At 38.1% G+C, this 23,970-nt stretch overlaps 13 protein-coding genes across 13 annotated transcripts; 6 read left to right on the top strand and 7 right to left on the bottom strand. All coding sequences in view use genetic code 12, as the record gives it.

Annotated features, from left to right (window-relative positions):
* Window positions 1–865: 865 nt before the first annotated feature.
* On the top strand, window positions 866–3,259 carry DASC09_033630 (uncharacterized protein; the record flags this gene model as incomplete). The annotated part of the gene is made up of 1 exon (XM_064996962.1): window positions 866–3,259. One exon carries the CDS (start codon window positions 866–868, stop codon window positions 3,257–3,259), a length of 2,394 nt encoding a protein of 797 aa, XP_064853034.1.
* A 411-nt stretch (window positions 3,260–3,670) lies between these two features.
* Window positions 3,671–4,141, bottom strand: DASC09_033620 (YqaE/Pmp3 family membrane protein; the record flags this gene model as incomplete). Its single annotated transcript, XM_064996961.1, has 1 exon — window positions 3,671–4,141. The coding sequence occupies one exon, from the start codon at window positions 4,139–4,141 to the stop codon at window positions 3,671–3,673; it is 471 nt and encodes a 156-aa protein (XP_064853033.1).
* A 501-nt stretch (window positions 4,142–4,642) lies between these two features.
* HCS1 (ATP-dependent 5'-3' DNA helicase HCS1) lies at window positions 4,643–6,808 on the top strand (the record flags this gene model as incomplete). The annotated part of the gene is made up of 1 exon (XM_064996960.1): window positions 4,643–6,808. The coding sequence occupies one exon, from the start codon at window positions 4,643–4,645 to the stop codon at window positions 6,806–6,808; it is 2,166 nt and encodes a 721-aa protein (XP_064853032.1).
* Window positions 6,809–7,080: 272 nt separating this feature from the next.
* DASC09_033600 (glutathione-disulfide reductase GRX8) lies at window positions 7,081–7,416 on the top strand (the record flags this gene model as incomplete). The annotated part of the gene is made up of 1 exon (XM_064996959.1): window positions 7,081–7,416. The coding sequence occupies one exon, from the start codon at window positions 7,081–7,083 to the stop codon at window positions 7,414–7,416; it is 336 nt and encodes a 111-aa protein (XP_064853031.1).
* Window positions 7,417–8,189: 773 nt separating this feature from the next.
* On the top strand, window positions 8,190–9,293 carry DASC09_033590 (uncharacterized protein; the record flags this gene model as incomplete). Its single annotated transcript, XM_064996958.1, has 1 exon — window positions 8,190–9,293. One exon carries the CDS (start codon window positions 8,190–8,192, stop codon window positions 9,291–9,293), a length of 1,104 nt encoding a protein of 367 aa, XP_064853030.1.
* A 1,227-nt stretch (window positions 9,294–10,520) lies between these two features.
* Window positions 10,521–12,671, bottom strand: DASC09_033580 (uncharacterized protein; the record flags this gene model as incomplete). The annotated part of the gene is made up of 1 exon (XM_064996957.1): window positions 10,521–12,671. One exon carries the CDS (start codon window positions 12,669–12,671, stop codon window positions 10,521–10,523), a length of 2,151 nt encoding a protein of 716 aa, XP_064853029.1.
* A 435-nt stretch (window positions 12,672–13,106) lies between these two features.
* DASC09_033570 (uncharacterized protein) lies at window positions 13,107–14,925 on the top strand (the record flags this gene model as incomplete). The annotated part of the gene is made up of 2 exons (XM_064996956.1): window positions 13,107–13,235; window positions 13,306–14,925. 2 exons carry the CDS (start codon window positions 13,107–13,109, stop codon window positions 14,923–14,925), a joined length of 1,749 nt encoding a protein of 582 aa, XP_064853028.1.
* A 501-nt stretch (window positions 14,926–15,426) lies between these two features.
* On the bottom strand, window positions 15,427–15,780 carry COX23 (Cox23p; the record flags this gene model as incomplete). Its single annotated transcript, XM_064996955.1, has 1 exon — window positions 15,427–15,780. The coding sequence occupies one exon, from the start codon at window positions 15,778–15,780 to the stop codon at window positions 15,427–15,429; it is 354 nt and encodes a 117-aa protein (XP_064853027.1).
* A 619-nt stretch (window positions 15,781–16,399) lies between these two features.
* On the bottom strand, window positions 16,400–17,122 carry DASC09_033550 (uncharacterized protein; the record flags this gene model as incomplete). Its single annotated transcript, XM_064996954.1, has 1 exon — window positions 16,400–17,122. The coding sequence occupies one exon, from the start codon at window positions 17,120–17,122 to the stop codon at window positions 16,400–16,402; it is 723 nt and encodes a 240-aa protein (XP_064853026.1).
* Window positions 17,123–17,576: 454 nt separating this feature from the next.
* MCM6 (MCM DNA helicase complex subunit MCM6) lies at window positions 17,577–20,426 on the bottom strand (the record flags this gene model as incomplete). The annotated part of the gene is made up of 1 exon (XM_064996953.1): window positions 17,577–20,426. The coding sequence occupies one exon, from the start codon at window positions 20,424–20,426 to the stop codon at window positions 17,577–17,579; it is 2,850 nt and encodes a 949-aa protein (XP_064853025.1).
* A 729-nt stretch (window positions 20,427–21,155) lies between these two features.
* MDM12 (ERMES complex subunit MDM12) lies at window positions 21,156–22,076 on the bottom strand (the record flags this gene model as incomplete). The annotated part of the gene is made up of 1 exon (XM_064996952.1): window positions 21,156–22,076. The coding sequence occupies one exon, from the start codon at window positions 22,074–22,076 to the stop codon at window positions 21,156–21,158; it is 921 nt and encodes a 306-aa protein (XP_064853024.1).
* Window positions 22,077–22,261: 185 nt separating this feature from the next.
* On the top strand, window positions 22,262–22,920 carry COQ10 (ubiquinone-binding protein COQ10; the record flags this gene model as incomplete). The annotated part of the gene is made up of 2 exons (XM_064996951.1): window positions 22,262–22,386; window positions 22,473–22,920. The coding sequence occupies 2 exons, from the start codon at window positions 22,262–22,264 to the stop codon at window positions 22,918–22,920; spliced, it is 573 nt and encodes a 190-aa protein (XP_064853023.1).
* Window positions 22,921–23,038: 118 nt separating this feature from the next.
* DASC09_033510 (EAF7 family protein) lies at window positions 23,039–23,851 on the bottom strand (the record flags this gene model as incomplete). The annotated part of the gene is made up of 1 exon (XM_064996950.1): window positions 23,039–23,851. The coding sequence occupies one exon, from the start codon at window positions 23,849–23,851 to the stop codon at window positions 23,039–23,041; it is 813 nt and encodes a 270-aa protein (XP_064853022.1).
* Between the last annotated feature and the right edge of the window lie 119 nt (window positions 23,852–23,970).

Genomic DNA, 23,970 nt, shown 5'->3' with positions numbered 1-23,970 from the left:
AGGCAGGAAAAACCTCGGCTAGAGTAGCATGTGTCAAGCAGCAGTGCTATGATAGCAATAGCTAGAGGGTTTAATAGAGCATTGGTCGTAAAAGACAAATGAATGAATTAATAAATAGCTGTAATACTAGTAATAATAATAATATCTCACACTCCTGCCGGCCAGAAATTGCCAAACGGCAGCACAACAATAGTGGCCCTACGTTGCTTTTTAGGGAGGGTAACTCCGTGTATTCATCAATAAAAAGGGTGCTGTGAAGTGATGGATGATATCAGAGGTGTTGGTGACACAGTAGTGGTGGTAGGCTAACAGAGGACCATCGGCTATAAGGAAACGCCAGTATTAATTTACTAAAGGATGATAGCGCTAATTTGTAAATGCAGACCGTGTCCATGGACACACAGGCCAGACATGTACCAAAAAGTTTTTGTAACGGAATATCTGCAAAAGGCGTTGGTCCTGCCACAAGGTGCCCCATCCATCTGTGATTCTCATGGGCGTCGTTTTTAGTATACTACACAACAGTGATGACAATCGGAGAGCATCACTGGTAATAATCGTAAAAAAAACATATCATCGATAATAACAACCATAACCATGCAAACTCCGTGGGATATCACAACCATCCGTCGCTATCGCCCATGACGTAATCGGAGTCGGAGAAAAAAAAAAAAGAAAAGGCCAAAAAGAAACAAGAGACAGCGCTTACTCCAATTTTTTCTTTTTAAAACCACCAGTTGATCCTTCTTTCTTTCTCTTTCTCTCTTTCTCTCTCTCTCTTTTCTATTTTCTACTTTTTCATCTATCTATTCATATATCGACGTCATTGCAAAACATTACATACATACTCACTCACACTATCACAATGCAATCGCTACCTAACGAGGTCATCCTCAAAATCTTTAGCCACCTCCCAATCACAGAACTTGGCGCGTTATATCAGGTATCATCATCCATCAACAAACTCACCATGTTAAACATCTTAAACTCAATGCTCTTTGAAAACGTCGTCCTCATCAACTCTTTCGAGAAAGATTGTGACCCCCAAGATGACCTAAATGCCGTTGTCGAATCCAATGACAACTCCATCGACTTGATCGATATCCAAGGATTCCAATTCACCAAGAATCAAACATCGAACGTCATCACTTGTTACTGCTACTTGGACTCCCTACCAAACATCATTCAGTATAAACTGCTAATAAAAAGCGTGTCTATAACCTGCCAACATCTCAATAATCACCAATCTTCTACATCTCTCTCGCATATCGATTGCAAAAATACCCCATTGAATAAGGACTTGGATTCATTGATAATCAACGACTTGGACCACCATCAAGCTTTGAAATCTTTCCAAATATTGTGTCCTTATTTGCAGATATCTCAACCATTGGATTTAAATATCGCTGACTTATCAGTGGTTACAGAAGATAAACAATCACTTCGAGTTATGAATGAACAAAGGTTAACCAGTTTGTCCATCAAACTACACGAAAAGAAGAACCATTTCATAGACTTTGGGCATTATAACTTTCATTGCCTTTCTTCATTAACCGTCGATTATGAAATGAAATACTTTGATGCTAGTCACTTCAACATCCCTTCCCTCAGATATTTGAATCTTCAAAACAATTCAATCCAACAATTTCTCAATCTTACACATAAATTCTTACCAAATTTACAAACTTTGGATTTATCCAAAAATTCAATTTATAGAATTCATGAGCTAATAGATTTACCCCAACTCAAAAAATTGGATTTGAGCTACAATAAGTTGACAAGGCTTACAAATATTCACAAATTGAAAAGCTTAGAAGAACTTGTGTTAGTGGAAAACCAAATTGGAAAAATTGAGAATCTTGACAATTTGAAAAACTTGAAAGTGCTTCAACTTTTTTTCAACCTGATTAAAACTATTGAAAACTTGAGTCACCTTCAGAATTTAAATCAATTAAATCTTGGATGCAATAAGATCAAAGACATTGGGAATGACATTTCCAAATTAAGAAACTTAAGAGAGCTTTATCTTAATGACAATAAAATCTCGTTTATCGAGAACTTGGATAAATGTTGGAATTTGCAAACCTTGGATTTATCCAATAATGACATTATGAGATTGCAAAACTTGAATAATTTGATTCTGTTGAAAACCTTCAAAATTGCAGCCAATAAAATCGTTAAACTTGAGAACTTGCACTATTTAAAGGATCTTGTGGAATTACAATTGACCGATAACGTTTTGGCAAAGATTGAGAACCTTGAAAATGAAAAACTTGCAAAATTATCACTTTCGGAGAACTTGATTTCTGATTTAACTGGATTTCCAAATTTACCAATGTTGCAAGAATTAAACTTGGGTAGAAATAGTGTTGCTGATATTTCTAATTTGGGTCATTTACGGAATTTAATCAAATTAAATGTTTCCCACAATAAGATTACAAAGATTGCCAGAGAAATTGAGAATTGCAAAGAATTGGAAGTTTTAGATTGCAGTCACAACAAAGTACTAAATATTGAAAATTTGCAACTACCAAAATTAACAGATTTATATTTGAATAATAATGTTATTCTGCATGCCAGTTTACAGTTGCCTTTATTATCTACTTTGAACCTCTGTTACAACCACATTGAGGATCTTTCAACTCTTGGCAATGTGCAATCCCTCAAAATTTTGGCATTGGCGCATAACTCCATAGAGGAAATCCCTGAGTCATTCAATGATTTAACCACCCTTAATCACATCAACTTATCTCATAATCAAATATCCAAAATTGCCAATATGTTCAATTTACACTCTTTGAAAACTTTATCAATCCATCATAATCACATCTTTAAGATTGAAAACTTGTCGAAGTTGACCAATTTGGAAAACTTATATTTGAATAGCAATAATATTCAAAAGATTGAAAATTTGGAAAATCTAACGAAATTGAAAAACTTGTACCTCAGCGAAAACTCGATTGAAAAACTAGAAAACCTAGAAACCTTAACTTCTTTGACGGCAGTTTTCTTGAATAATAATTATATTGATAAGATTGAAAACTTGGAAAATTTACTCAGTCTCAAAGTTTTAAATTTGAATTACAATAAAATCACCCATTGTGAAAGCTTGGGAGACTTGACAGATTTACAACATTTGCATGTCAACGGGAATAATAATATTGACTTGAAGTATTTGAGCTCACTCAATCAAGAGAAAATCAACGTTTATAGAGCCACTGGGTTTTCATCTTCTTCCTTTTGTTACAACTGCAGATAAACAATAGACAGTTTTATTATTTATTTATTTTTTCTCCTTTTCATTTGCATTTCTTTCAACTGATAGTTGGAAGAGTTTAATAGACAATAGACATTTTAGTCTCAAGTGTACATTAATTAATCCATATTCCATTTTACATCATCACTATTATCTTACAAATCGTAAATCTGATTATTCAAAACACCTAATCATCTATCCAAAAACCGAAAGCAATATACCAAAACAAAATAATAAGTAAATAAACGCAAAATGTAAGTGTAACTACTGAATCTCCCTGAAAATCTTGTGTAAGATAACAAACAGCAGAAATAAGACAAAAAAAAAGAAAAAAGGGGGAGGAACAAAACAGAAAATATTCAAGCATAGAGCCAAAATCTTTTGAATCACAAAGATGAAATAATATTATAAAATTCACAATACTTGTTTATTGTCGGTTGAATTTTGTTGACCAGCGGCTTGTGAATAAGGTGGTGGAGGACCATCGGTGGCAATTTGTCCACCATTAGAATTTGTCAAGCGGGCAGAAGTGCCAACCCCATCATCAACAGAATGATAGTTTCCTCTTTGGTTAGAAATCAAAGGAGTGGTGGTATTCGAAGTTCCCTCAGGATGATGTTTCTTTTTCCCCTTGGAATTGTTGTTGGTTGGTCTCGGCTGGACCACGGGGACGTAATAAATTGCGGCTTCAGCATCCCAAAGTCTAGTGCCAGGATAATTAGCAATGATGTACCACGAATGGATCAATCCAGGCAAGAACCCAAGACAGCAGAGCGCAATGTTTATGAAGAAATCGGCCGAGCAGATGCCTCTTCTAATCAATACTGGCACCGGTGGCAAGAAAAGTGAGATGATCACAAGAATTATATCTGAACAGCAACTCATGACGATGATTTAAGTTATCTTATTGTAAATAGATGAAGGAAGCACAGGAAACTATTATCAAATGTACTAGTTGCCTTCTTCTTTGTTTTTTGTTTTTATCACTATTAGATATGAAATCAATGGTGTTTTGTGGGTCTGATCGATGTTTTATATATTAGTAATTTTTTTTTTTTCTCTGTCAAAATCCCACCGTTTGACCGGTTGCAGACAGAAGCCTTTTAAGGTCCGGTGCCACGGACTGGGGACTGATTATTGGAATTTTTTTTTTCAGATGTAACTGAGGCCTAGAACAAACATTACATTATATTATTATACTTAGTATTATTAGAGTGATACGACACTACTTCTATTCGTAATTTCCATTATCCTTCCAAGACTTTGTTGAGGAACGCCTGCTGCCGGACCGGTTTTGTGTAAAACGATAGAGAGGAAAAAAAATTATATGAGGAGAGATGAAAACATTACGACTCTTCACATCGCTCAGTATCTTGGAAGAAAATTATGTCAGATGAAAAAGAAAAGTTATCAGACGCTTTTCTAGAAGCGGTTTCCTTGGAAAGAGAATCGGATGTAGAATTAGTCAATGATTTGTTGGCGAAATTATCAACCAAGAAACTATCGCAACAAGGCCTTGCGATCCTCAACTTGAATATTTCCAATATCAGGACTGGTCTTGGAGGAAGAACTGTGGTTGAATTGGCCAATGATAATGCTGTGAACTCGACCGAGGACATCGATAGTGGAGAGATTAGAGTGGGGGATATCATTAAGGTGGAAAAAATCCCGTCATCAACGGCGTCTAAGAAGAAACTATCTGCCAATAATAAGAAATCTACAAAAGGATCGAAATCCGAGGTAAAACTACTGGAAAAAAACAAAAACCAGGTAGACTTATGCACCATCGAAGGGGTTATCACTAAAGTATCAACGAAAACCATTCAATTGGCGATAGATGAGAAGTTCGAAGACAATTTATTGAAACTTGAGAACGAGAGGGTATGGTTAGTGAAGATTTCCAATTCGATAACTTACAAGCGGATGGAATCCACAATGAGGAAACTCAAGGAGTTAGACTCGGGAAATATTTCTCCATTGATTCAATTGCTATTAGGACAATCCAAATTCATTAGCCCGTCTCCCGCGACCTTAGAAGAATCTTTTCTGAAGTTGCAATTCCATAATCCACAATTGAATGGATCACAACAACGTGCCATCAATTTTGCCCTCAATTCTTCATTGTCAATCATACACGGACCACCGGGTACTGGTAAGACCTACACTATTATTGAGTTGGTCCAGCAATTGCTCGAAAGCGGAAAATGTGATAGAATTCTTGTTTGTGGACCGTCCAATGTGTCAGTGGATACGATTATTGAACGACTAGATAAGGTGGTACCTTATACCAAACTTTTAAGAATAGGTCATCCCGCGAGATTGTTGCCAACGGTACAAAAACATTCCCTAGATTATATTTCCAAATCTGGAGACAATGCCGAGGTCACCAACGATATCAAGCAGGAGATTTCTGATAACTTGAAAACATTAAAGAAAACTAAAAGCTACCGACAACGTAAAGAGATTTGGAATGATATCAAATTTTTGAAGAAAGATTTGAGAGTACGCGAGAAAAAAGTGGTGGAGGAATTGATTTTGGGAGCCCAAGTGGTGGTGTCCACATTACACGGTGCTAGTAGCAGAGATCTCACTTCAATGACGCAGACTGGGAAGCCATTATTTGATGTATTGATCATTGATGAAGTTTCTCAATCTTTAGAACCTCAGTGTTGGATACCGATAATATCGCACCCAGGTATCAAGAAATTAGTATTGGCGGGCGATAATAAACAACTTCCGCCAACGGTAAAGTTAGATGGCCATAATATTTTGTCGGCTGACCAAAAGAATCCCAAGAATCTAAAAATCCAAGTATCAAAGAAGAAATTGGAAACTACATTATTTGATCGATTAATTAAACTACACCCAGACGACCAATTGAAACAGTTGTTGAATATTCAATATCGGATGAATGAAACCATCATGGAGTTCAGTTCTCGTCAATTATACCAAGGGAAATTAGTCGCTGATGCTTCGGTGAAGGATAGGTTGTTGCAGGATATGCCAGCGGTCGACGACACTGACGATACATGTGTCCCGGTAATTTGGTACGACACCCAAGGAGGAGACTTTCCAGAGCTTGAGGACTCTTCTGGAGATAATAGCGCATTATCGACTTCGTCAAAATACAATGAGAACGAGGCGCTTGTGGTTTTAAAGCACGTTGAGGATTTGGTAAATGCAGAGGTAGCTCAAGAGTCAATCGGGGTGATTTCCCCTTATAGCTCGCAAGTTTCATTGTTGAAACAAAAAATTCATAAGAAATATCCAAAGATTGAAATTTCCACCGTCGATGGATTCCAAGGCCGCGAAAAGGAAGTGATTTTATTATCGTTGGTCCGGAGCAACTTTGATAAGAAAATCGGGTTTCTTAAAGATGAGCGAAGATTAAACGTTGCAATCACCAGACCCAAAAGACAGCTTTGTGTGGTTGGTGATATGGAAACTATTGGCGAAAACAGAAACCAGTTCTTGTCGAAATGGGTCAAATGGGCCGAAGAGCATGCCGAGATTAGGTACATTGATCTTGCTGAGTTGGCTCATCTAGAGTAAGTATTATTTCGCTATAATAAGACGAATTATGGATGCTGCACTATTGGTAAGACGATTATCGAAGTATGTAGTTGCATTATTCCGGCATCCCCCGAAGTTAGTGATGATTTATCCGAGTCATGATTGCACGTGACATTTCGATTTTTTTCTTTTTTTGGCTGATTGGGGTTCCGTAGATTAGGATGGCAATCCCTATCTTCCTCCTTGATTCTGGTAAACACACCCTAAGGAAATTACAACTCCGCCTCTAACTCTTATAGACAACAACAACAATGGTTGAAGCTAAATATTTGAAGGTTGCAAAGGATCTTTTGGCCAAGCATCCATACTTTCTCTTGGCCAAATCATGGTGCCCGGATGTCAAGTACGCCATTAACACCTTGAAGGAACACAAGAAGTACGATGGGTACTTCTATGCCTACGAACTCGATAAGTTGCCAGACCAAGCCGAAGCTTACAGAATCGAACAGGCTTTTACCGAATTAGCCGGTAGAAAATGGGTGCCATCTATCTTTGTCAATGGTCAATACTGGGGTACTGAACAAGACTTGAAGGTGTTGAGATCTCAAGACAAATTGAAAGAGACTTTGGACAAGCTTATTGTTTGAGCTTTGTCTTGTTTCAGGAAAGTTGTGGGCTTTTCTTTTCTTTTTTTTTTTTTTTTTCTTAATCTATTTATTTTTAATTTATTAGTTACTTTCTCGGCTGTTTTAGTCAGTGTAACGGGGACTCTCTGATACGCACTTACTAAATGGCTGAAACAAATTTTGATTCGAAGCGACATATACGACAACTCAATGCTTTATTTATAGACTTTCGCGTTACAAATGGTGTAGTAAGTAAGTGCTGAAGAAACGACAGTTGTTCGATGTGGATGTGCTGTGTTACACGGCATATACATTGTATACAACCAATAACCCTTTGCACCATTAAATGCTCGTCAAATTCACTTTACATTATGCAAGAATGGTGTTTGATAAAAATAGAGGAAGAAAAAGGCATTAAAGTGCGACATTTTCCTCGCACTGCATTTGATGGCATTCCCGCGGCCCCCACTAGTTAGACTGTGCATTTCTTCTCAATTTATGGAATTAACCTATATTCTGGTAATTATGAAATATGAGCAAGGCTTTTCATTCGAGGAAAGAGGCTGGTGTAACATATGGAACATGCTATGCGTATTGTATCCGACATATAAATAGCCTGTCAAGTCCTCTGTGGTACCTTTCCTTCCTCATTCTTTAAAAACATTGTCCATCAGTTGCTTTCAACACAAATATATATAAATATATATATTAATCAGCAAGCCACATTAGAATCGTCTCTCGTTTTACTTATAATTCATTATTTTTTTATCTATTAATACCGACAATATCACATAATGATTTGGAACACCGTCATTCTTCTTGCCTCTATAATGGGGAGCGTCACCAGAGCTTCGTTCAATTATGAATCAAGAGAAAACGTCGCAGTTTACTGGGGACAAAACACCATTTCGACTGTCTCCAATGGCCAGGCTTCGGAAAAAAACTTGACAGAATATTGTTTGCAAGATACTGTTGATATTGTGTTGTTGTCATTCTTGAGTGTTTTCCCAGGTACCAGTGGCATTCCAACCTTAGTGTTGGATGAGTATGAATATAGTGAGCAATATCAAGATCAACTCACCGTTATTGCTTCCCAAATCCAAACTTGTCAAGATAATGGTAAGATCATCATGTTATCCCTCGGTGGTGAAGGTTCCTCTTATGGTTTTGACAATGACACTCAAGCAGAAGATTTTGCAGAAACCTTGTGGCAAATGTTTGGCGATGCCAACTCCACCGAACAAGTTCGTCCATTTGGGGAAGTCAAGGTCGATGGTTTTGATTTAGATATCGAAACCAATTCCAGTGTTGGGTTCCAAGCGCTCGGGGATAGCTTGAGAAGCAAATTCAATGACGCCAGTAAGACCTATTACTTGTCTGCCGCCCCACAATGCCCATACCCTGAAGCTGCTTTGGGTGCCACCCTCAATAACACTTTTATCGACTTTGCTTTTATTCAATTCTACAACAATCCATTGAATTGTGATGCCAACACTGACTACTTCAACTGGAACACCTGGGCCCAATACGCACAAGACGTCTCTCAAAATAAGGACATCAAATTATACATGGGGATTCCAGGGTCTTCTGCCTCTGCCAACTCTGGTTACTTTAGCGATACCCTGTTGTTGAAAGAAAAGGTCGAATTGGCTTCCACCAATGCCACTTTCGGTGGGATCATGATTTGGGACGCCTCCACCGCTGAAAACAACACCGCCATTGATGGTAAAAGTTATATTACTGCTGTCAAGAATATTTTGAAGAAAGACTTGAATAAACACTATTATGCTAATGGTACCTATGAAAAGGCTTCAAGTTTCGGTACCAGTTTAAAGGTTGATTACTTCTCGGTATTGTTTGGTGCTTTCTTGGTTGCCATTACTTCCTCTTTGCTTTGAAGATTATCATTTAAAAAAAAAAAAATACATCTATAAAAAAATGCTAAAGTCACATCAAACCAGTCATGGTAATTTATTGAGTTGATACCACTTGCTTTACCTTTTTTATCTGCTCTTTTTTGTTTTTTGTTTTTGATTTTTTGTTTTCTTCTTTTTGATATATACACATTTTCCCACTTTGGCTTTTTTTTTTTTTTCTCATCTCTATTAGTTCTTTATTATGTATATTATTTGTATTATATGCTCTAATCTATTATTATTATTCTAAACAATTTATTTGTAGAATGTGAGCTTCAATCTCAATGTGTTGCTATTAAACCAAGCCTTCTAGTAGAAAGTGACTATTATATAATATGGAACATCCTGAACATGAAGTAAGCTTACAGAAGAACTTAAATTCACGTAAATCAGCAAGAATTAAATGGAAAACTGGCGGAAAAGGGTTAGTGGAGGAATTAGCAGACATTACGTTAAGATAGCTGTTATTTGGGTTGAAAGTTATTTTGTATTGTTCTCTTCTACATTCTAACTATATGCATCTAAGATAACTATATTCTTAAACAGATCGGCTTTCTCATAGCCCAGAAAGCAAAAAGAGTACCTGCGTTTACAGATGTCAAAATTATCTACGTAAGCTTGGCCTGGCAGATTTATGGACACTAGCATGAATTATTTATTACATAATGAATACTGGCAGCTTTGAAAGGCATCACTTGGTGAAAGAATTATTAGTCCGAATAATCATGTGTGATGGATGATCGATCAGTAATGGTGTTTTCGTAACCTAAGCCACAAAATAACAGTTTTTGTATTCGAGTTTACATAACTGCATGTACACAAACTCAAAATTAACACAAAGAACGCTCAAAATTTCAACAACAACCAACCTCTAAAATTAGTGTTTTTCATTAACTGAATATTTTTTATTTATTTACAAGAGCAAAAATTCAGGGGAAAAAAAAAACACAACTCTTTATGAAAAAAAAAGAAATAATTACTAGTAAAATGCTATATGATATGATCTATGATATAATAGTAAAGTAAGCAGTAAAAAGAATAAAGCAGGTAACAGAAGCTAGGAATTAAAAAGATATATCAACAAACAACGAAAATGTGATAATGATAATTATAGTATGCGAGGGGGTGATCTCAAACAACATGCAACTTAGCCAAGAAACAAAAAGGCTGAATATAATAAAAGAGTGATCGGAATTGACAGACATCGTTTCACAAATCTGGATCATTTAAAGCACTAACCTCTTTATCAATATTGTCACCACCACCAGTGGTCTTATGGGCACTGTTACTGCGGCTCATCATTGATGGATCAGGCATCATTTCACCGCCACCACTAATAGATCTCCTGGTATTATGACGATCAGCACGGTCTGCCTCGGTCATCCATCTGAAAAAACCACCGGCAGGACGACGAGGACCACCCACATTACGATTGTTTGGTTTACCATGACCCTCATCTTCGTCAAAAGTTCCGTAGAGTGGATCATGGGCCTTCATACCACGTTGACCTCCAGCTCCATCTGCTGCACCAAAACGAAGGAATCCACCTTTACGAGAGTGCATCAGAGCATCATCAGGTAACATGAAACTAATTTGCTTATGTTGCTGCTGTTGTTTTTTTGGTTGAGGGAACTCCACGGATACTGAAAGGCCTGGTTCAACCGATTTTTCCCAGTGAGATGGAAGAATCTTGACATTGGAAGTCTTATTATAAAGACGAAGGTTAGAATTAGCAATTTGTATACGATATTGAGGAAAAGCTTCTTTAAGAGCATCAAGAAACGAGGCCCAAGTTTGCAGAGTTTCGAATGGGAAAACAAATGGAATTGATGAAGTATCAGCATAGTCGTACACTTTGACTGGGTCTTTAGTCTTTGGCTTCTCTTCTTTTTTCTCCGCTGCTGGGGCAATAGATTTTGGTTTTGGAGCTTCCTTCTTAGCATCGTCCTTTTTAGGCTCTTGGTTTTTAAAATATGGCCAACCCCAATAGTTATTACCATAACGTTGTAATCTCTCCTCTTCTGCTTGTTTTCGCAAATCAGACAAAAGTTTCAATTCTTTTTCAAATTTGTTTTGGAGACGTTGTTGAACTTTGGCGGTGACAAGAGCAGCCATTACTGCTTTTTCTTTCTCATCAAATTCACGCTGACGAGCTTGTTCTTGCTCATGTAATTGTGTTTGAAGTTGGGCGGCATATTGGGCTTGAGCCATTTGAGCATAAGCGATGAAATTTTGATACCATATTTGCTGTTGCTGAGGAGAAAACCCAGCTGGAGGAGGAGGAAACATCCCTCCCTGGAAAGCACCGGAAGCGAAGTTTGGGTTTGGGGTTCCAGGGACTGTGGAAGGAGCGCTTCCGGTGGCAGCGGCGGCTGCCGCCGCGGCAGCAGCAGCAGCAGCGTATTGTGGGTTGAAGGCATCGTTTAATGGGAACTGTGGAGTAAAATTAAACCCTTGGGAATTCATTGAAGCTGATGATTTGGTACGATGGTGTTTTCGGGATGAATGATTTTGTGGAGATGAATAATAACCAGGTATAAAGTTGGAGTGTTTTGATTCGGTATCGGAAAGCTCATCTGGGGGAGGAATAAGGTTGTTATCACGCAAATGCTTGAATGAATTGTTACGGTCGCCGCTGGTTTTGCGGATGTCATCAATGATATCTTCTATAGATTTCCCTTTGTCTGATAATTCGCTGATGATACTTTTGACTTCGTCCTCGACATTTTGCTTTTGAAGGCGGTTGAGCTTGTCAGAGAATTTCTTATTGAGAAATTCTTTTCTTTTTTCGTCGGACAGATCTTTAAGAAACTTTTCTCTGGCCACTTGTTTTTGGTGTTTTTTAGCAGCATGATCTGGTGATTTTTCTTTATAGACGAAAAGGGGTTTCCCTGTAAGAGGGTCCGACTCGACGGCTCTGTAAGATCTGATGGACCTAAGGTCTTCAGTAGGGGTGTAAGATTTGATGGATTTGACGTCGGCTCTGGCATTGGCCTTGAGAATATCGTCATTGATATCGTTGTAGTACGCATCGTCCTTATCGTTTTCAATGGTCAACGCAGGAGAGCGGGGTCTAGATACATTTGATTTGACAGATAGATTTTTTTTCACTTGGGGACTGGCGGTATAGTTACTTGGTGATGAGCCATTTAGTCTGAATGCTCCATCGGCGGTTTTTGTGGTGATCTGGCGTTTTATGGTCGAAGCTCTTGACTTTGAAGGGGCGAGATGAAGAACGTTTGAATGTATCGACGCTGAGTCGGGGATGACCCTAGGTTTAGACTTTGACGCAAATGCCTTGTTGTTCTGGTGGGAGAACACGGAGGCATTCTCATGAGAGACCTCAGAGATGGTGTTCATTAGATGATGGGTAACAGTTGATCTGGTAAGGGTTGGTGGTAGCAGAACTAACAATAAAGAAGTGGCGATCGTGACAATAATATATTCCCGCTGACTCCCGTGTAAGTAAACACCGTCAGTGGGAAAAAAAAAAAAAAAAACGATCTGAGACACCCCGGCCAGCCAGCCACACAACAAGAATTCCCTTCTGTGTCTGTGCGCAGGTGCCTGTGCCATCCACGAGGGTTTTTTTTATTGGGGGGGACTGCATTACCCGGTGTCGGGGGCTTCAAAAACACGGTGAGTACGCGTTGTTTACAGTTTACCTAGACGGGATATATCACCACGTGATAATTGATCAAGGGAAAACACCACCCAAAACGGCTTTTTCAGGCTGTGGATGAGATCTCCATCTAGCCTTATGCCAATATCTTCCCAGATACTGTGCAATTAATCATGGCCAACCCTGACTACAGACCTCCCAAGGAGCCCTCGCAACTCGAGCACCTTGCCACACTGTACCCTTACGATGACAGGATCCCTTATACTGCATGGCTAAAGATGGCCCACAATACCTACAAAAAAGTATGTATCATTAGCTATTGACACATATTGTACATGAACATTAATATCTAACTCACCTTAACCTTAATAGGCCCGAGCGGAGGAAGAAGCTAATCATAACTACCCTGAGGCGTATCTCTTTTACCACCGTTTTCTTGACATGATATTGGTGAAGATCCCGTCGCACCCTGAGTTCGTTGATCGTTCCTCTTATCAAATTTTGCGTGACAAGTACACCAAAGTCCACCAACGTTGCCAAGCCCTCAAACCTCTAATAGAATCGGAAATAGAAGAATTCAATTTGGCTCGCAAATTGCGCAAGAAGAAGATCCTTGAGCAACGACAATTGGCAAAACAACGGAGTCAATTGCACAGCAGCGTCCAAGAGGAAGGGGAGGAAGAGGAGGAGGAGGAAGAGCGCCCCCAACAAAATTTTCAAGAAGAAGGAAATTCAAAGGAGACTTATGACGAAGAGGAGGAATTTGATGCCAGTCAATTCGGCCAAGAGAGTTTCCAGCTAAGACGAAATTTCTCCGATCTTACAACGACCACCAGCGATCAGCGGTCACAACCAATCGTCAGATACCCATCGCTTAATTTTGATCAGCCTCCCCCACAGTTTGCATTTGCAAAAACTCCTGTTGATACCACTCCTCAAATCAAAGAAATAAAAGAAGGCAGCATTGTCAATGATGATGTTCAGAATAACCAACTCGCGCATCAACACCAAGTGCAACAGTCCTATTCACAGGAAAATGTATCGAACGGTTCAACGATCGAGCGTGCTACAAACGCCGTCAATAATCTTGATGAAGATTTTGAGTTTGATAACGGTGATGAAGATCATGACGTCGATGAAGAAAGTATCTTGGTACCGGATTATCCTACCATCGCCAACGAACCGTCGCTCATCAAAATGTACAAACCTTTCCAACAGTCGCCGGAAGAACAATCTACCCCACACCCTCTACCAGATGGAGAGGATGCCATAAACTTCACCAACTCACCAATAACTATATCTTCGCCGCAGCGTCCTCCAAAAGTCAAATCTGCAGAAGAAATCAAATCTGCCAACAACTCGAAGATAAGTATTAACGATCAGGAATCTGCTAATGATGTTGATGTTGTAGATCATCAAGTCGAGGCATTTACTGAGGGTGGTATTCCTTTAAAAACCGTATTCATTCCCGTGGAAATCCAATCGAAGTTCACTGCGATTTCAGCAGCACAAACTGCCAAAGATATAGAAACTTGCGGTATCCTTTGTGGAAAACTTGTTCATAATGCATTTTACGTCACTGATCTTGTCATCCCTGATCAAAATGGTACCAGCAACACATGTTCCACCAGCAATGAAGAGCAGCTTCTTAGCTACGTTGATGCCAATGATTTATTCATTTTGGGCTGGATTCATACTCACCCAACCCAAGCATGTTTCTTGAGTTCCGTTGATCTTCATACTCAAAATGGGTACCAACTCATGTTACCAGAATCCATTGCTATCGTAGTGGCTCCAAATTCCAACCCTAACTTTGGCATATTCAGGCTTAGTGACCCATTCGGGGTGAATTTGATCACTAACTGTGCTAAGAGAGGATTCCATCCCCATACCGAAGAGGGTCTTTACGATATGTGCAGCAAAAATAATGGCGGTCATGTTTCGGTCAAGCGTAATCTACCTTTGAAAGTTACAGATATCAGGACCACTTAAAAGCTTTCAGTTCCCAAATATTCTTTTGGTGCATTTTAGTTGTAAAATTTTCTTTTTGCTTCACAGAGGACTTTATTTATAGTATTCCTATATAAATTTTTGCCTGAGAGCAATGATTTGAAGTCTTGATATGGCTTTCTTTTGTTTCAATTCTTGTTTATGTTTGTCTATTAGAGTTATCTTAATAGAATGATTGCTGTTTTTCCCTTTCAACCAAATTTCAAATGTTGTCTAGCCTCGATTGTATTCTTATCGCATGTATCGTTTTTTTTTTTATGTAGATATCAGCTCATTTTTTTTGTGAGAGTCTTTTAACATCAATGTTGATTCCATATTCCTACAGGACAATAAAGATATACCAGCGAAAAAAAAATTCAATATCACTATTAAATGAAACTTCTCCCCTCTAAAAATACATAATAACAATCCATTTCTTTCATTTTCTATTTACATAAAGCAAATTGTTCCCAATACCTTCTGAAGAACTACCATCATGTCACCTTACCAACCGCCCTTCAACCGGTCTCTCTTTCTTTGCTCTAGCCACTCTTTTTTACAATCTCTATAAGCCTGGAAGTACTCATTGCAGATAGCTTTATTTTCTCTCCCGTTCACCTCCAAACACCTGATACTCATCTTCGAGCTCTCGGCACACGGATCATAAAACTTCGATGCCTGCTTCAGATCGAATCGAACCTTATTGAGCACAGAGTTGGGAGAGTCAGGATAGTACTTGAATTCTGCCGGTGAGCTTGCATTGTCGGTAAAGTTGACGGTATCTTTGTTGTATTGTACAGAAGGCTCGGAATCCTGAAACCTCTCCTTTCCAGAATTAGAATTTGATCCAGATGACATTATATGGGTATAAATAAAATTGGGTCCAGATGGGAAATATTAGTATGACTTAAATATCCAGTGATGGGTATACATAGATGGGCCAAAAGTTTGAAGGTGAAAAAAATCATTCTCCGCTACCTGGGCGGTGCGCGTAACCAGCATAGCACTCAATTACTATCAACAAGTGGGGTTTTGCAACATGATCTTGGAGGGAGGGGATTCTGAAAGATAAGAAAATGTAGGTGCTTGATTTTCTTGATCATTTGTTCTCTCTTAGTATATGTAAGGTGGCATGTAGCGATCAGTATCAGTTGTGAAACACGTCCAAAAAGCTCGCGTACGAGCAATACCAACGTCAAGATCAAAATGTAAATCCTCAACTAGAGGAATTCCTTATTCACTTAACCGAAAAAGATTGCCTCGAGATTATCAATTTGAAAATGGAAAACAAAGCTGAAGAATAAATATTCAATATATATTTGTATTTTTTGGACAAATTCGCAACAATCGATGGTTCTATATAATGGCTGAAAACCTATCTACTATTTATCACTTGATAATTAAAAAACAGGAAAAATAGAAACATTACAAAAAATAAATTACAAGCTGGTCAGTAGAACTCTTAATGCAGCCTCAATCATACCGGGTCATCATCAGCGAATTTCAATTTCGTGATCCTGGACAAGGGGGTTCTGATTTCTATGTTGCCATCGTCAACCAAAGTCTCGTACACCGAATACTTTGCCTCAAACAAATTGTTTCGATGACCACTTGGGTTTAAAGCACCATCTTTAATGCCCAATGCCTTGAAAATCCTTTCCTTTGTATAATTGCTTTGATCCAAAAATGAGAAAAAACACACAATATCCTTACCCACAATTAATGGTTGAATAACCTGTGGAGTAATATAGTGCTTTTGGATCTCCCCGTCGCGAGTTTTGAACACCAACCCAAAACAGAAAGCCATTCCTCCACCACCAGTAGATTGTGGACAGGAACACGCGGTGATCATTCCTATGTTTGGGAAAGAAATGCCTCTTCCCTCATTATCAACGAACTCTTCCAACTCCTGTTTAGCCTTACTGAGTTCCAAAGGATCTACTACTTCAGTCATATTTAAACTTTCCCCTGATACATTTGCCATTGTAGTAGTTTCTGTTTTCATTTTATGGTACTTGTTGCAAAGAGTGGTGATATGATCATTGTGCTTATTCAACAATGGCAAAACAGCTTTGGTAGCTACACACCCACAGTTTAAACAGCCTGGAGCAAGCGCCAATTCTGCTGCCTCATGGATACTGCCTATGAATGAGGAACTTCGTAAGGGATACTGTTCAATTGGCAAATCAGAAAGCTCCATAGCTTCAGTATTGTTTTAATGAAGAAAAAAAAAACAAAAAAAAATTACCGTCAGTAATTCTTCTTATTTTTTGTGTTAATCGGGTACCAAATAATATATGTGAAAGGTTAAAGCAGAAAACAATACAGAAAAAATAAAAATAAAAACAAGCCACAATCAAGATAAAACTGAGATTTTGACCAACCACTATTGACGTCTGTTGGAGTCAAGATGATCATGCATGCTGAAAAGTTACAAGTGACACAAAAGCGTACAGCTCAAGCACCTAAGGGATCTTTTAAAGATAAAGAAAAAAAAAACATCTAATAACTATATCGAAACCCAATACTTAGGAAAGTAACAATAAACAGTAGAAAAACAAGAAAACTCTAATGAGAAAAATGAAATGAAATGAAGAATATGAAAAAGAAAAACTCAAAAAAAAAAATAAAAAAATACCAACAACCAATACCGATCAATCCTCACTGAAAAAATCAGCAATGGCACAATTTGGATGGAGAATGTAAACTGCTCTGCTAGCATCAGAAGCTACAGTTGAATCATTTTCAGCCAGGAATCCGTCAGAACTGGTATTTCTGACTTCCATAAGAATTCTATCCTTAACCAACCGCTTCAAAACCTTCTTGCATAATTTTTCTTCAAGCAAGTATTGTTTTTCACTTTCAAGGTCATCTTCAATTTCACTTAAATACCATTCAATGATTTGATTGGCTGTAAGACCACCAGTGCCTATAGATGGCGTTGATTCCTCGGAAGTTGATGAAACAACAGATTTTTCCGAATCATTAACCTTCTTTACAATCATATTCATCATCTTCACATATTTATCATAAGAAATAGATTGCTTGTGTTCAGGAACTTCAGGTTGTTGAGTTGGTTGGTTGTTGGAGGTCATTTCTTGATCTTGGTCTTCTGATTCAGGCACTTGGTTTATTGGTTCATCTCCACCATTTTCATAATCTTCTTCAATTTCCACATCGTCTTTATCAACCTTAATGATGGAATCTTTCAACAATTCATAAGCTTCGGTAACCACAGCCTCATCAATAACGTTGGATGTGTTAGCCTTAGCAATGGCTTCGGACAAACGAATCATTGATTCCAATTGACGAACCGTGATCCGATAACTTGATCTTCCAAACCCTTGGGCATCGCCAGCTCTTAAATCTTTGTAATAATTCACCAAACAGTGTCTAGCCTTCTTGGTCATCTTAGGCTTGAAGGTTTTAGCATATTTGATATAACGGGCCACTTGAGTCGCGGAGTAAGGTGAGTCAATGAAAGAGTCACCACCTTTATGTAAGTCAATAATGAAGCTTGATAGCTGAGTGTCAATTTTTTCATTACAATCGTCCAAAACCACAAAGAATAAATCGAATCTTGACATGATTGGCGCTGACAAACTCAAATTGGCACGAAGAGACTGTTTACGGTTATATCTACCGCCAATTGGATTAGCAGCAGCTAAAATCGAAGTTCTGGCATTAAGAGTGGCTTGGATACCCGCTTTTGCAATGGAAATGGTTTGTTGTTCCATTGCTTCGTGAATTGCAACTTGATCACCAACATCCATCTTATCAAATTCATCGATACAACAAATACCGTTATCCGCCAACATCAATGCACCAGCTTCAATGGAAAATTCCCCAGTTTCTTCATCCTTAATAACTGCAGCAGTTAAACCTGCTGCGGAAGATGCCTTCCCCGAAGTGTAAATGGCTCTTGGAGCAAACGATGAAACATATTTTAAAAACTGAGACTTAGATGTAGATGGATCACCAACAACACAAACATTGATATCCCCTCTCAAATTGATACCTTCGACAGTAGTTTTATGCACACCACCAAGCAATTGTAAGAGCACCCCTTTTTTAACGGTTTCGTGACCGTAGACTGCTGGGGCAATCGATTTGACCAAATTATCATAAATATGATCATCACGGACCATGATTTGAAGTTCCCTAAGTTCATCTTGAGTCAAACTGTTCAAGTAATCTTCTTGTTCTTGTTTTTCATTGTCAATCTTAGATCCATTTGCATGTGAATTCATTTCGTTATTCTCATCGTCATTAACTTTACTCAGAGATAAAGAGGTAACATGGCTACCCAAAAATGCAATTTTGTAAGTCAAGTCTCTAGCACCTAAAGTTTTTAAACCAGTGACACTAGAATTCAACGCATCGTTTCCCAGACCCGATTCTCTTTTAGACATCGGCTTGATACCTGGCAAACCCAACTGACTCACATCTGGAACAACAATAGTCATACCAGTTAACTTGACCTTGTCACCTGGTTTAGCTCTTTCAACCATTTCACTTCTTAAGATAACGTCCAAAGTTCTTGGCATGGAACCAGTAGGGATTTCATTTGGATTTTCTTGAATTTTGATTTTTTGCCAATCAACAAAGTGTGATTTTTGAACGTTTAACGACCAGTATGACTGGTTTTCACAATTTGGGTTGGTACACGCACTTGGCTCAGTGTACTTGAAAATTTGTTCAACGTTTTCGACAACTGCTCGACACAAATCACAAGTGAAACAGGCTTTGAACAATTCGGGACGAACTTCCGATGATCTGGTAACCGTACCAGAAATTGAGATCAACGAACCAATTTTATCTGACTTAATATCTCTAATTCTGTAAACCGTTGGTAGATTAAAGATACTGATTTGGAAAATTCTTTCATTACTTTCCAAAGCACTCGAAGTGGAGGTTGCACCGCTAGATGATGCTTGGGTATCAGCTTGAGTATTAGAATTAGGGTTGTTAATTGCCCCACTTTTTAATAAATCTGGAACATACTTTTTGATGACTCGTTTCAAACCGCTTTGCAAAAATGGTAAGAATCTATAATATTGCTCAGTGATTGCCGAAGCCAAAACCCCATTTTCTCTGGTTAGTAGGTGCTTATAGTTGATATAGATTGTGTTTAGTTCATATATTCTCATGGCTTCCAATTGGGCTAGATATGGTCTGCCTTCGAAGAGTTGTTGTTGTTGATCCTGGGCTGGGTGGCTACTTAATTCTTCAGTGAATTCTTGGAGAAAATGCTCAAAGGCTTCCCGTACTTTGTCACCAGTGACATCAAGAACTCTTTCAATTATTTCGTTGTTTCTTCTTCTAAGCGATTCTACTGGTCTGGAATCATCATCTTGTGCATTTGTGGTTTGACTGGGATCTAAAGGGCCTCTACCAGCATCACTGGAGGGGATATTGTTACTTTGGAATCTCAGGGATGATGGAGGATTACTCGATATGAATCTATCAGAAGGAACATCAGGCTGTGAGCTGAAAGTCGACATGATAGGCTGTAATTACTAGGTATGTTATTTGATAGGATATCTAAAAGTTGTTGTTGAAGATGATGGAACTCAACGAAAATTGAAAAAAATTGACGCGACGAAAAAAAACGGAAAATTTCAGGGAGGAAAAACCCAAAACGGCAATTTGTTTGTTTTATATAATTACGCGTGTTACGCGTTAGTGTCATGTGAGGGATGCCATAAGTTACATATATCCACACACTTATATTATATTATATTGTAGGTGATCTCATTTTGATAATATGTAGTGGCTATTACCTCCGATGGTCTGTGTGAGTATGTGAGTGAGTATGTGACGAAAGTCCCCGTTTTTGTGGTCAAATGCATGTTGACAAATACTAGCTACAACATTTGAAGATTTTTGCCCTCCCATCTATATTATACCGAAAAAAAAAAACTGCCACTGGCAACAAAAATAATAATAAAAAAAGTAACAGGCAATTCATTTTGAAGCTGATCCAGGAAGTGTGTGCTGAAAATGATTTTCTTGATAGCTGTCATATTGATAGTGGCTCTTCTAATTACCATTTACGAATTTTGAAGGTCAATCATTAATCAGTGAATTAAACAAAGAAAAGATTGAAAAATACCTTAAGACAACGAAAATAAAACAAACATAAGAAAACACGTCAATGCGATACAATATCAAGAAGGGATTCCCGTCGACTTTCACTGAATTTTCATTCCATATGCCCTTATGCCTCGTTTTTAACTCACATCTTCATAACTTTCATCATCATCATCATCGTCGTTGGACAAATCAAAAGATATCCAACCTGGCCAGGCCAATTCGTCCCTCAATATGCTTCGGAATTTTTCCACCAAGAACTTTTCCACTTTACCAACATTCATCAACACCGATCCATTAGACTGGTTACCAAGGGTTCCTCCTCCTATTTCAGAATCAATCTTCAAATCTTTTATAATATCGATCCTATCTTTGTTTGTATATCTTGAAGGATTAACATTTGAAGAAAAGGATGGTTGTCCAGCGTTGCTATTGTGCCGGCCATTATTTGAAAAACCAGGTGATATCGGGGTATTAGGCGCAGTGGCATTAGTGTTATTATATGTATTTGCAGAGCTTGATCCTTTTTGGTTCACAAAGCTATCTAAGTTGTCATCAGTGATATCACATAGAAACGAGAAATTCACCAAATTTTTTGCATAACTGAGGATCACCAATGAATGAATAACAAGGTCAGAGATTTTCAACTTTATAGGTAACTCAATAAAACTTTCTGAAGGATAGTTCAAAAGCAAATTCGTACTGATTTCCACGTATAAATCACCTCGATAATCGATTTCGGCAATCATTTGTAAATCCTTAGAATCAGATCTCTCACTGTTTCCTTTCAGCGATATTGAAGGAGTTTGTTGCTCTTTGGAGTCCCCCGAAATATTTTGATCTTCCTCATCACTATCTTCATAAAATTCATCAAAAGGATCACCTATGTGCCTTAGTGTCACTTGTGGAGGGATCTTTCCAATGTTGAACTCCGTGACACTAACATCTTTAAGGAACTCTGGTAATTCTATCTTTTGCAATTGTTGATCTAGAAAGTTCCTGAGTTCATCTTTCAAATTATCGTCTGAAGATAGCAAGTTCCAATTGATTTCCAAGGACATTTTTCCTATTCTTGGTGCGTCTCTCCGTGATTTATTATTGCTATGGTGCCTCACTTTAATCGTTATTTTTCTTGATTTTTTTTTTTTTTTTTTTTTGTTTGAGAAAAAATTTGGAAGATGAGAAAGAAGTTGGAGAAGTTTCACTGAAGAAATATCAAAATCACAGTTATCAAATATTCGCGAAAATGATATTGCTTCGACAATTGAGATCATCATCTCTTCTACCCAAAAGAATCATCAGTTTAAACCAACTGAGATCATTTTTTGGAGGACTGCAACCGCAGGAATACACCATCAGGAAAAAGATCAAGTAAGCAAAGTTTTTAATTGATGAGATAATATACAATACCCTTCTATATAATCTGAATTAAAACTAACCGAATTGAAACAAAATAGTCAGCCTTCTGATATTTTTTTTAAAGTAGTATCAGGGGTGGATCAGTATCACAAGTTTGTTCCCTATTGCACAGAATCATTCGTTACTCGTTATGACCAATCTGATCTCCCGGCCGAAGGAGGTTTAAAAGTTGGGTTCAAGGAGTTTAATGAAAAATTTGTATGTCGAATTAAATGCGAAAATAACCAAGATGAACCTAAATTGGTAGAGGCGGAATCATTGTCAGATAACTTGTTCGATCACCTAAAAATGAAGTGGTATATAGAGGAGGATCCGAAGAGGCCAAGTGCCACAAAGATGATTCTACATTTGAATTATAAGTTCTCAAACCCATTGTACAACACTGTGAGTGCCTTATTTGCAGAAAATATAACCAAGATCATGATCAAAGCATTTACCAAAAGAGCTATTGAAATCAAAACGGAGCAACAAAAACAAAAACAATAATCATTATTACAAATTCTAGAGTAAGAGACAAAAGTAGTAATACAATGCTAATAATTATTATGATACATTTCCATAAATACTCAATACACAAAAATTTGAAACGCAAAAATCCATAATCTTATACATGTCGACGAGAGCTTCTTCGTGAACTAGTAGACAATCTTGTTGTGGCAGCAGGACCTTTTTTCTTTGCACCCCTTTTTGGGACTTCATGGGACTCCAAGTCAGCCGCTGTGCCACTCGACCTGGTTCTTCGTGTGGTCACTTTGGTGGTCCCGGCGGTCTTTTGGGCCTTCCTTCCTCTGGTTGGTACTATAGTCGACTTTCTTCTACCTCTTTTTCTAGGCTTTGGTTCCTCCTCTTCTTCCTCTTCCTCTTCCTCTTCCTCCTCTTCCTTTCCCTTGCCCTCGTCTTCGCCTTCTGCTTCTGGTGTCCCATCTTCTGCTTCCAGTTGTTGTGTCTTACCCTCACTCTCTTCCTCTGATTGGCCTGCAATCTCATCCAAATCATCAATATCTGACATTTTTGAAGGACTAGAGCAATTAGAATCAATTGCATTGTTGATAATAACCTTCTGGTATTCTTGAATAGGTCGTAGTTCAAACTCTTGATAAGTTTCTCCGTCCTGTTCTATAATTGGGGTGTTCTTAGCATACAACACCAGATTGACACGTTCTTTCTCCTCGTCACTCTCCTCCGAGGCATCGCTGATATTTTCTAGTTCATCTAGTTTTTCTAAATCATAATACTTTGCGAGCTTCTCTCGTACATCACTGGCAGTGATTTGTGGAGATGACTTGCCGTCATGTAATGTGTTTTCCAAAGCATTAAGAATCGAGATCATATGGAAATATTTATTCTTGCCACACGGCTTGAAGTGGCATATCGCCCGAAACAACGCGACTTCTTCCTCTATGGACCATTCCCTCATTATTATTGACTTTGAACGATGGAAGAACGCATAATAAACATTCAATAAACAAAATAAATAAATAACTTCCAAATATCAGATCCTCCTCACGGAGCTGCGTAACCTTTTTTTTGCATTTC

The sequence above is a fragment of the Saccharomycopsis crataegensis genome, assembly GCF_037102585.1.
Source record: "Saccharomycopsis crataegensis DNA, jcf7180000000084, whole genome shotgun sequence".
Classification (NCBI taxonomy): domain Eukaryota; kingdom Fungi; phylum Ascomycota; class Saccharomycetes; order Ascoideales; family Saccharomycopsidaceae; genus Saccharomycopsis; species Saccharomycopsis crataegensis.
This window is presented reverse-complemented; position numbering and strand designations above follow the sequence as displayed.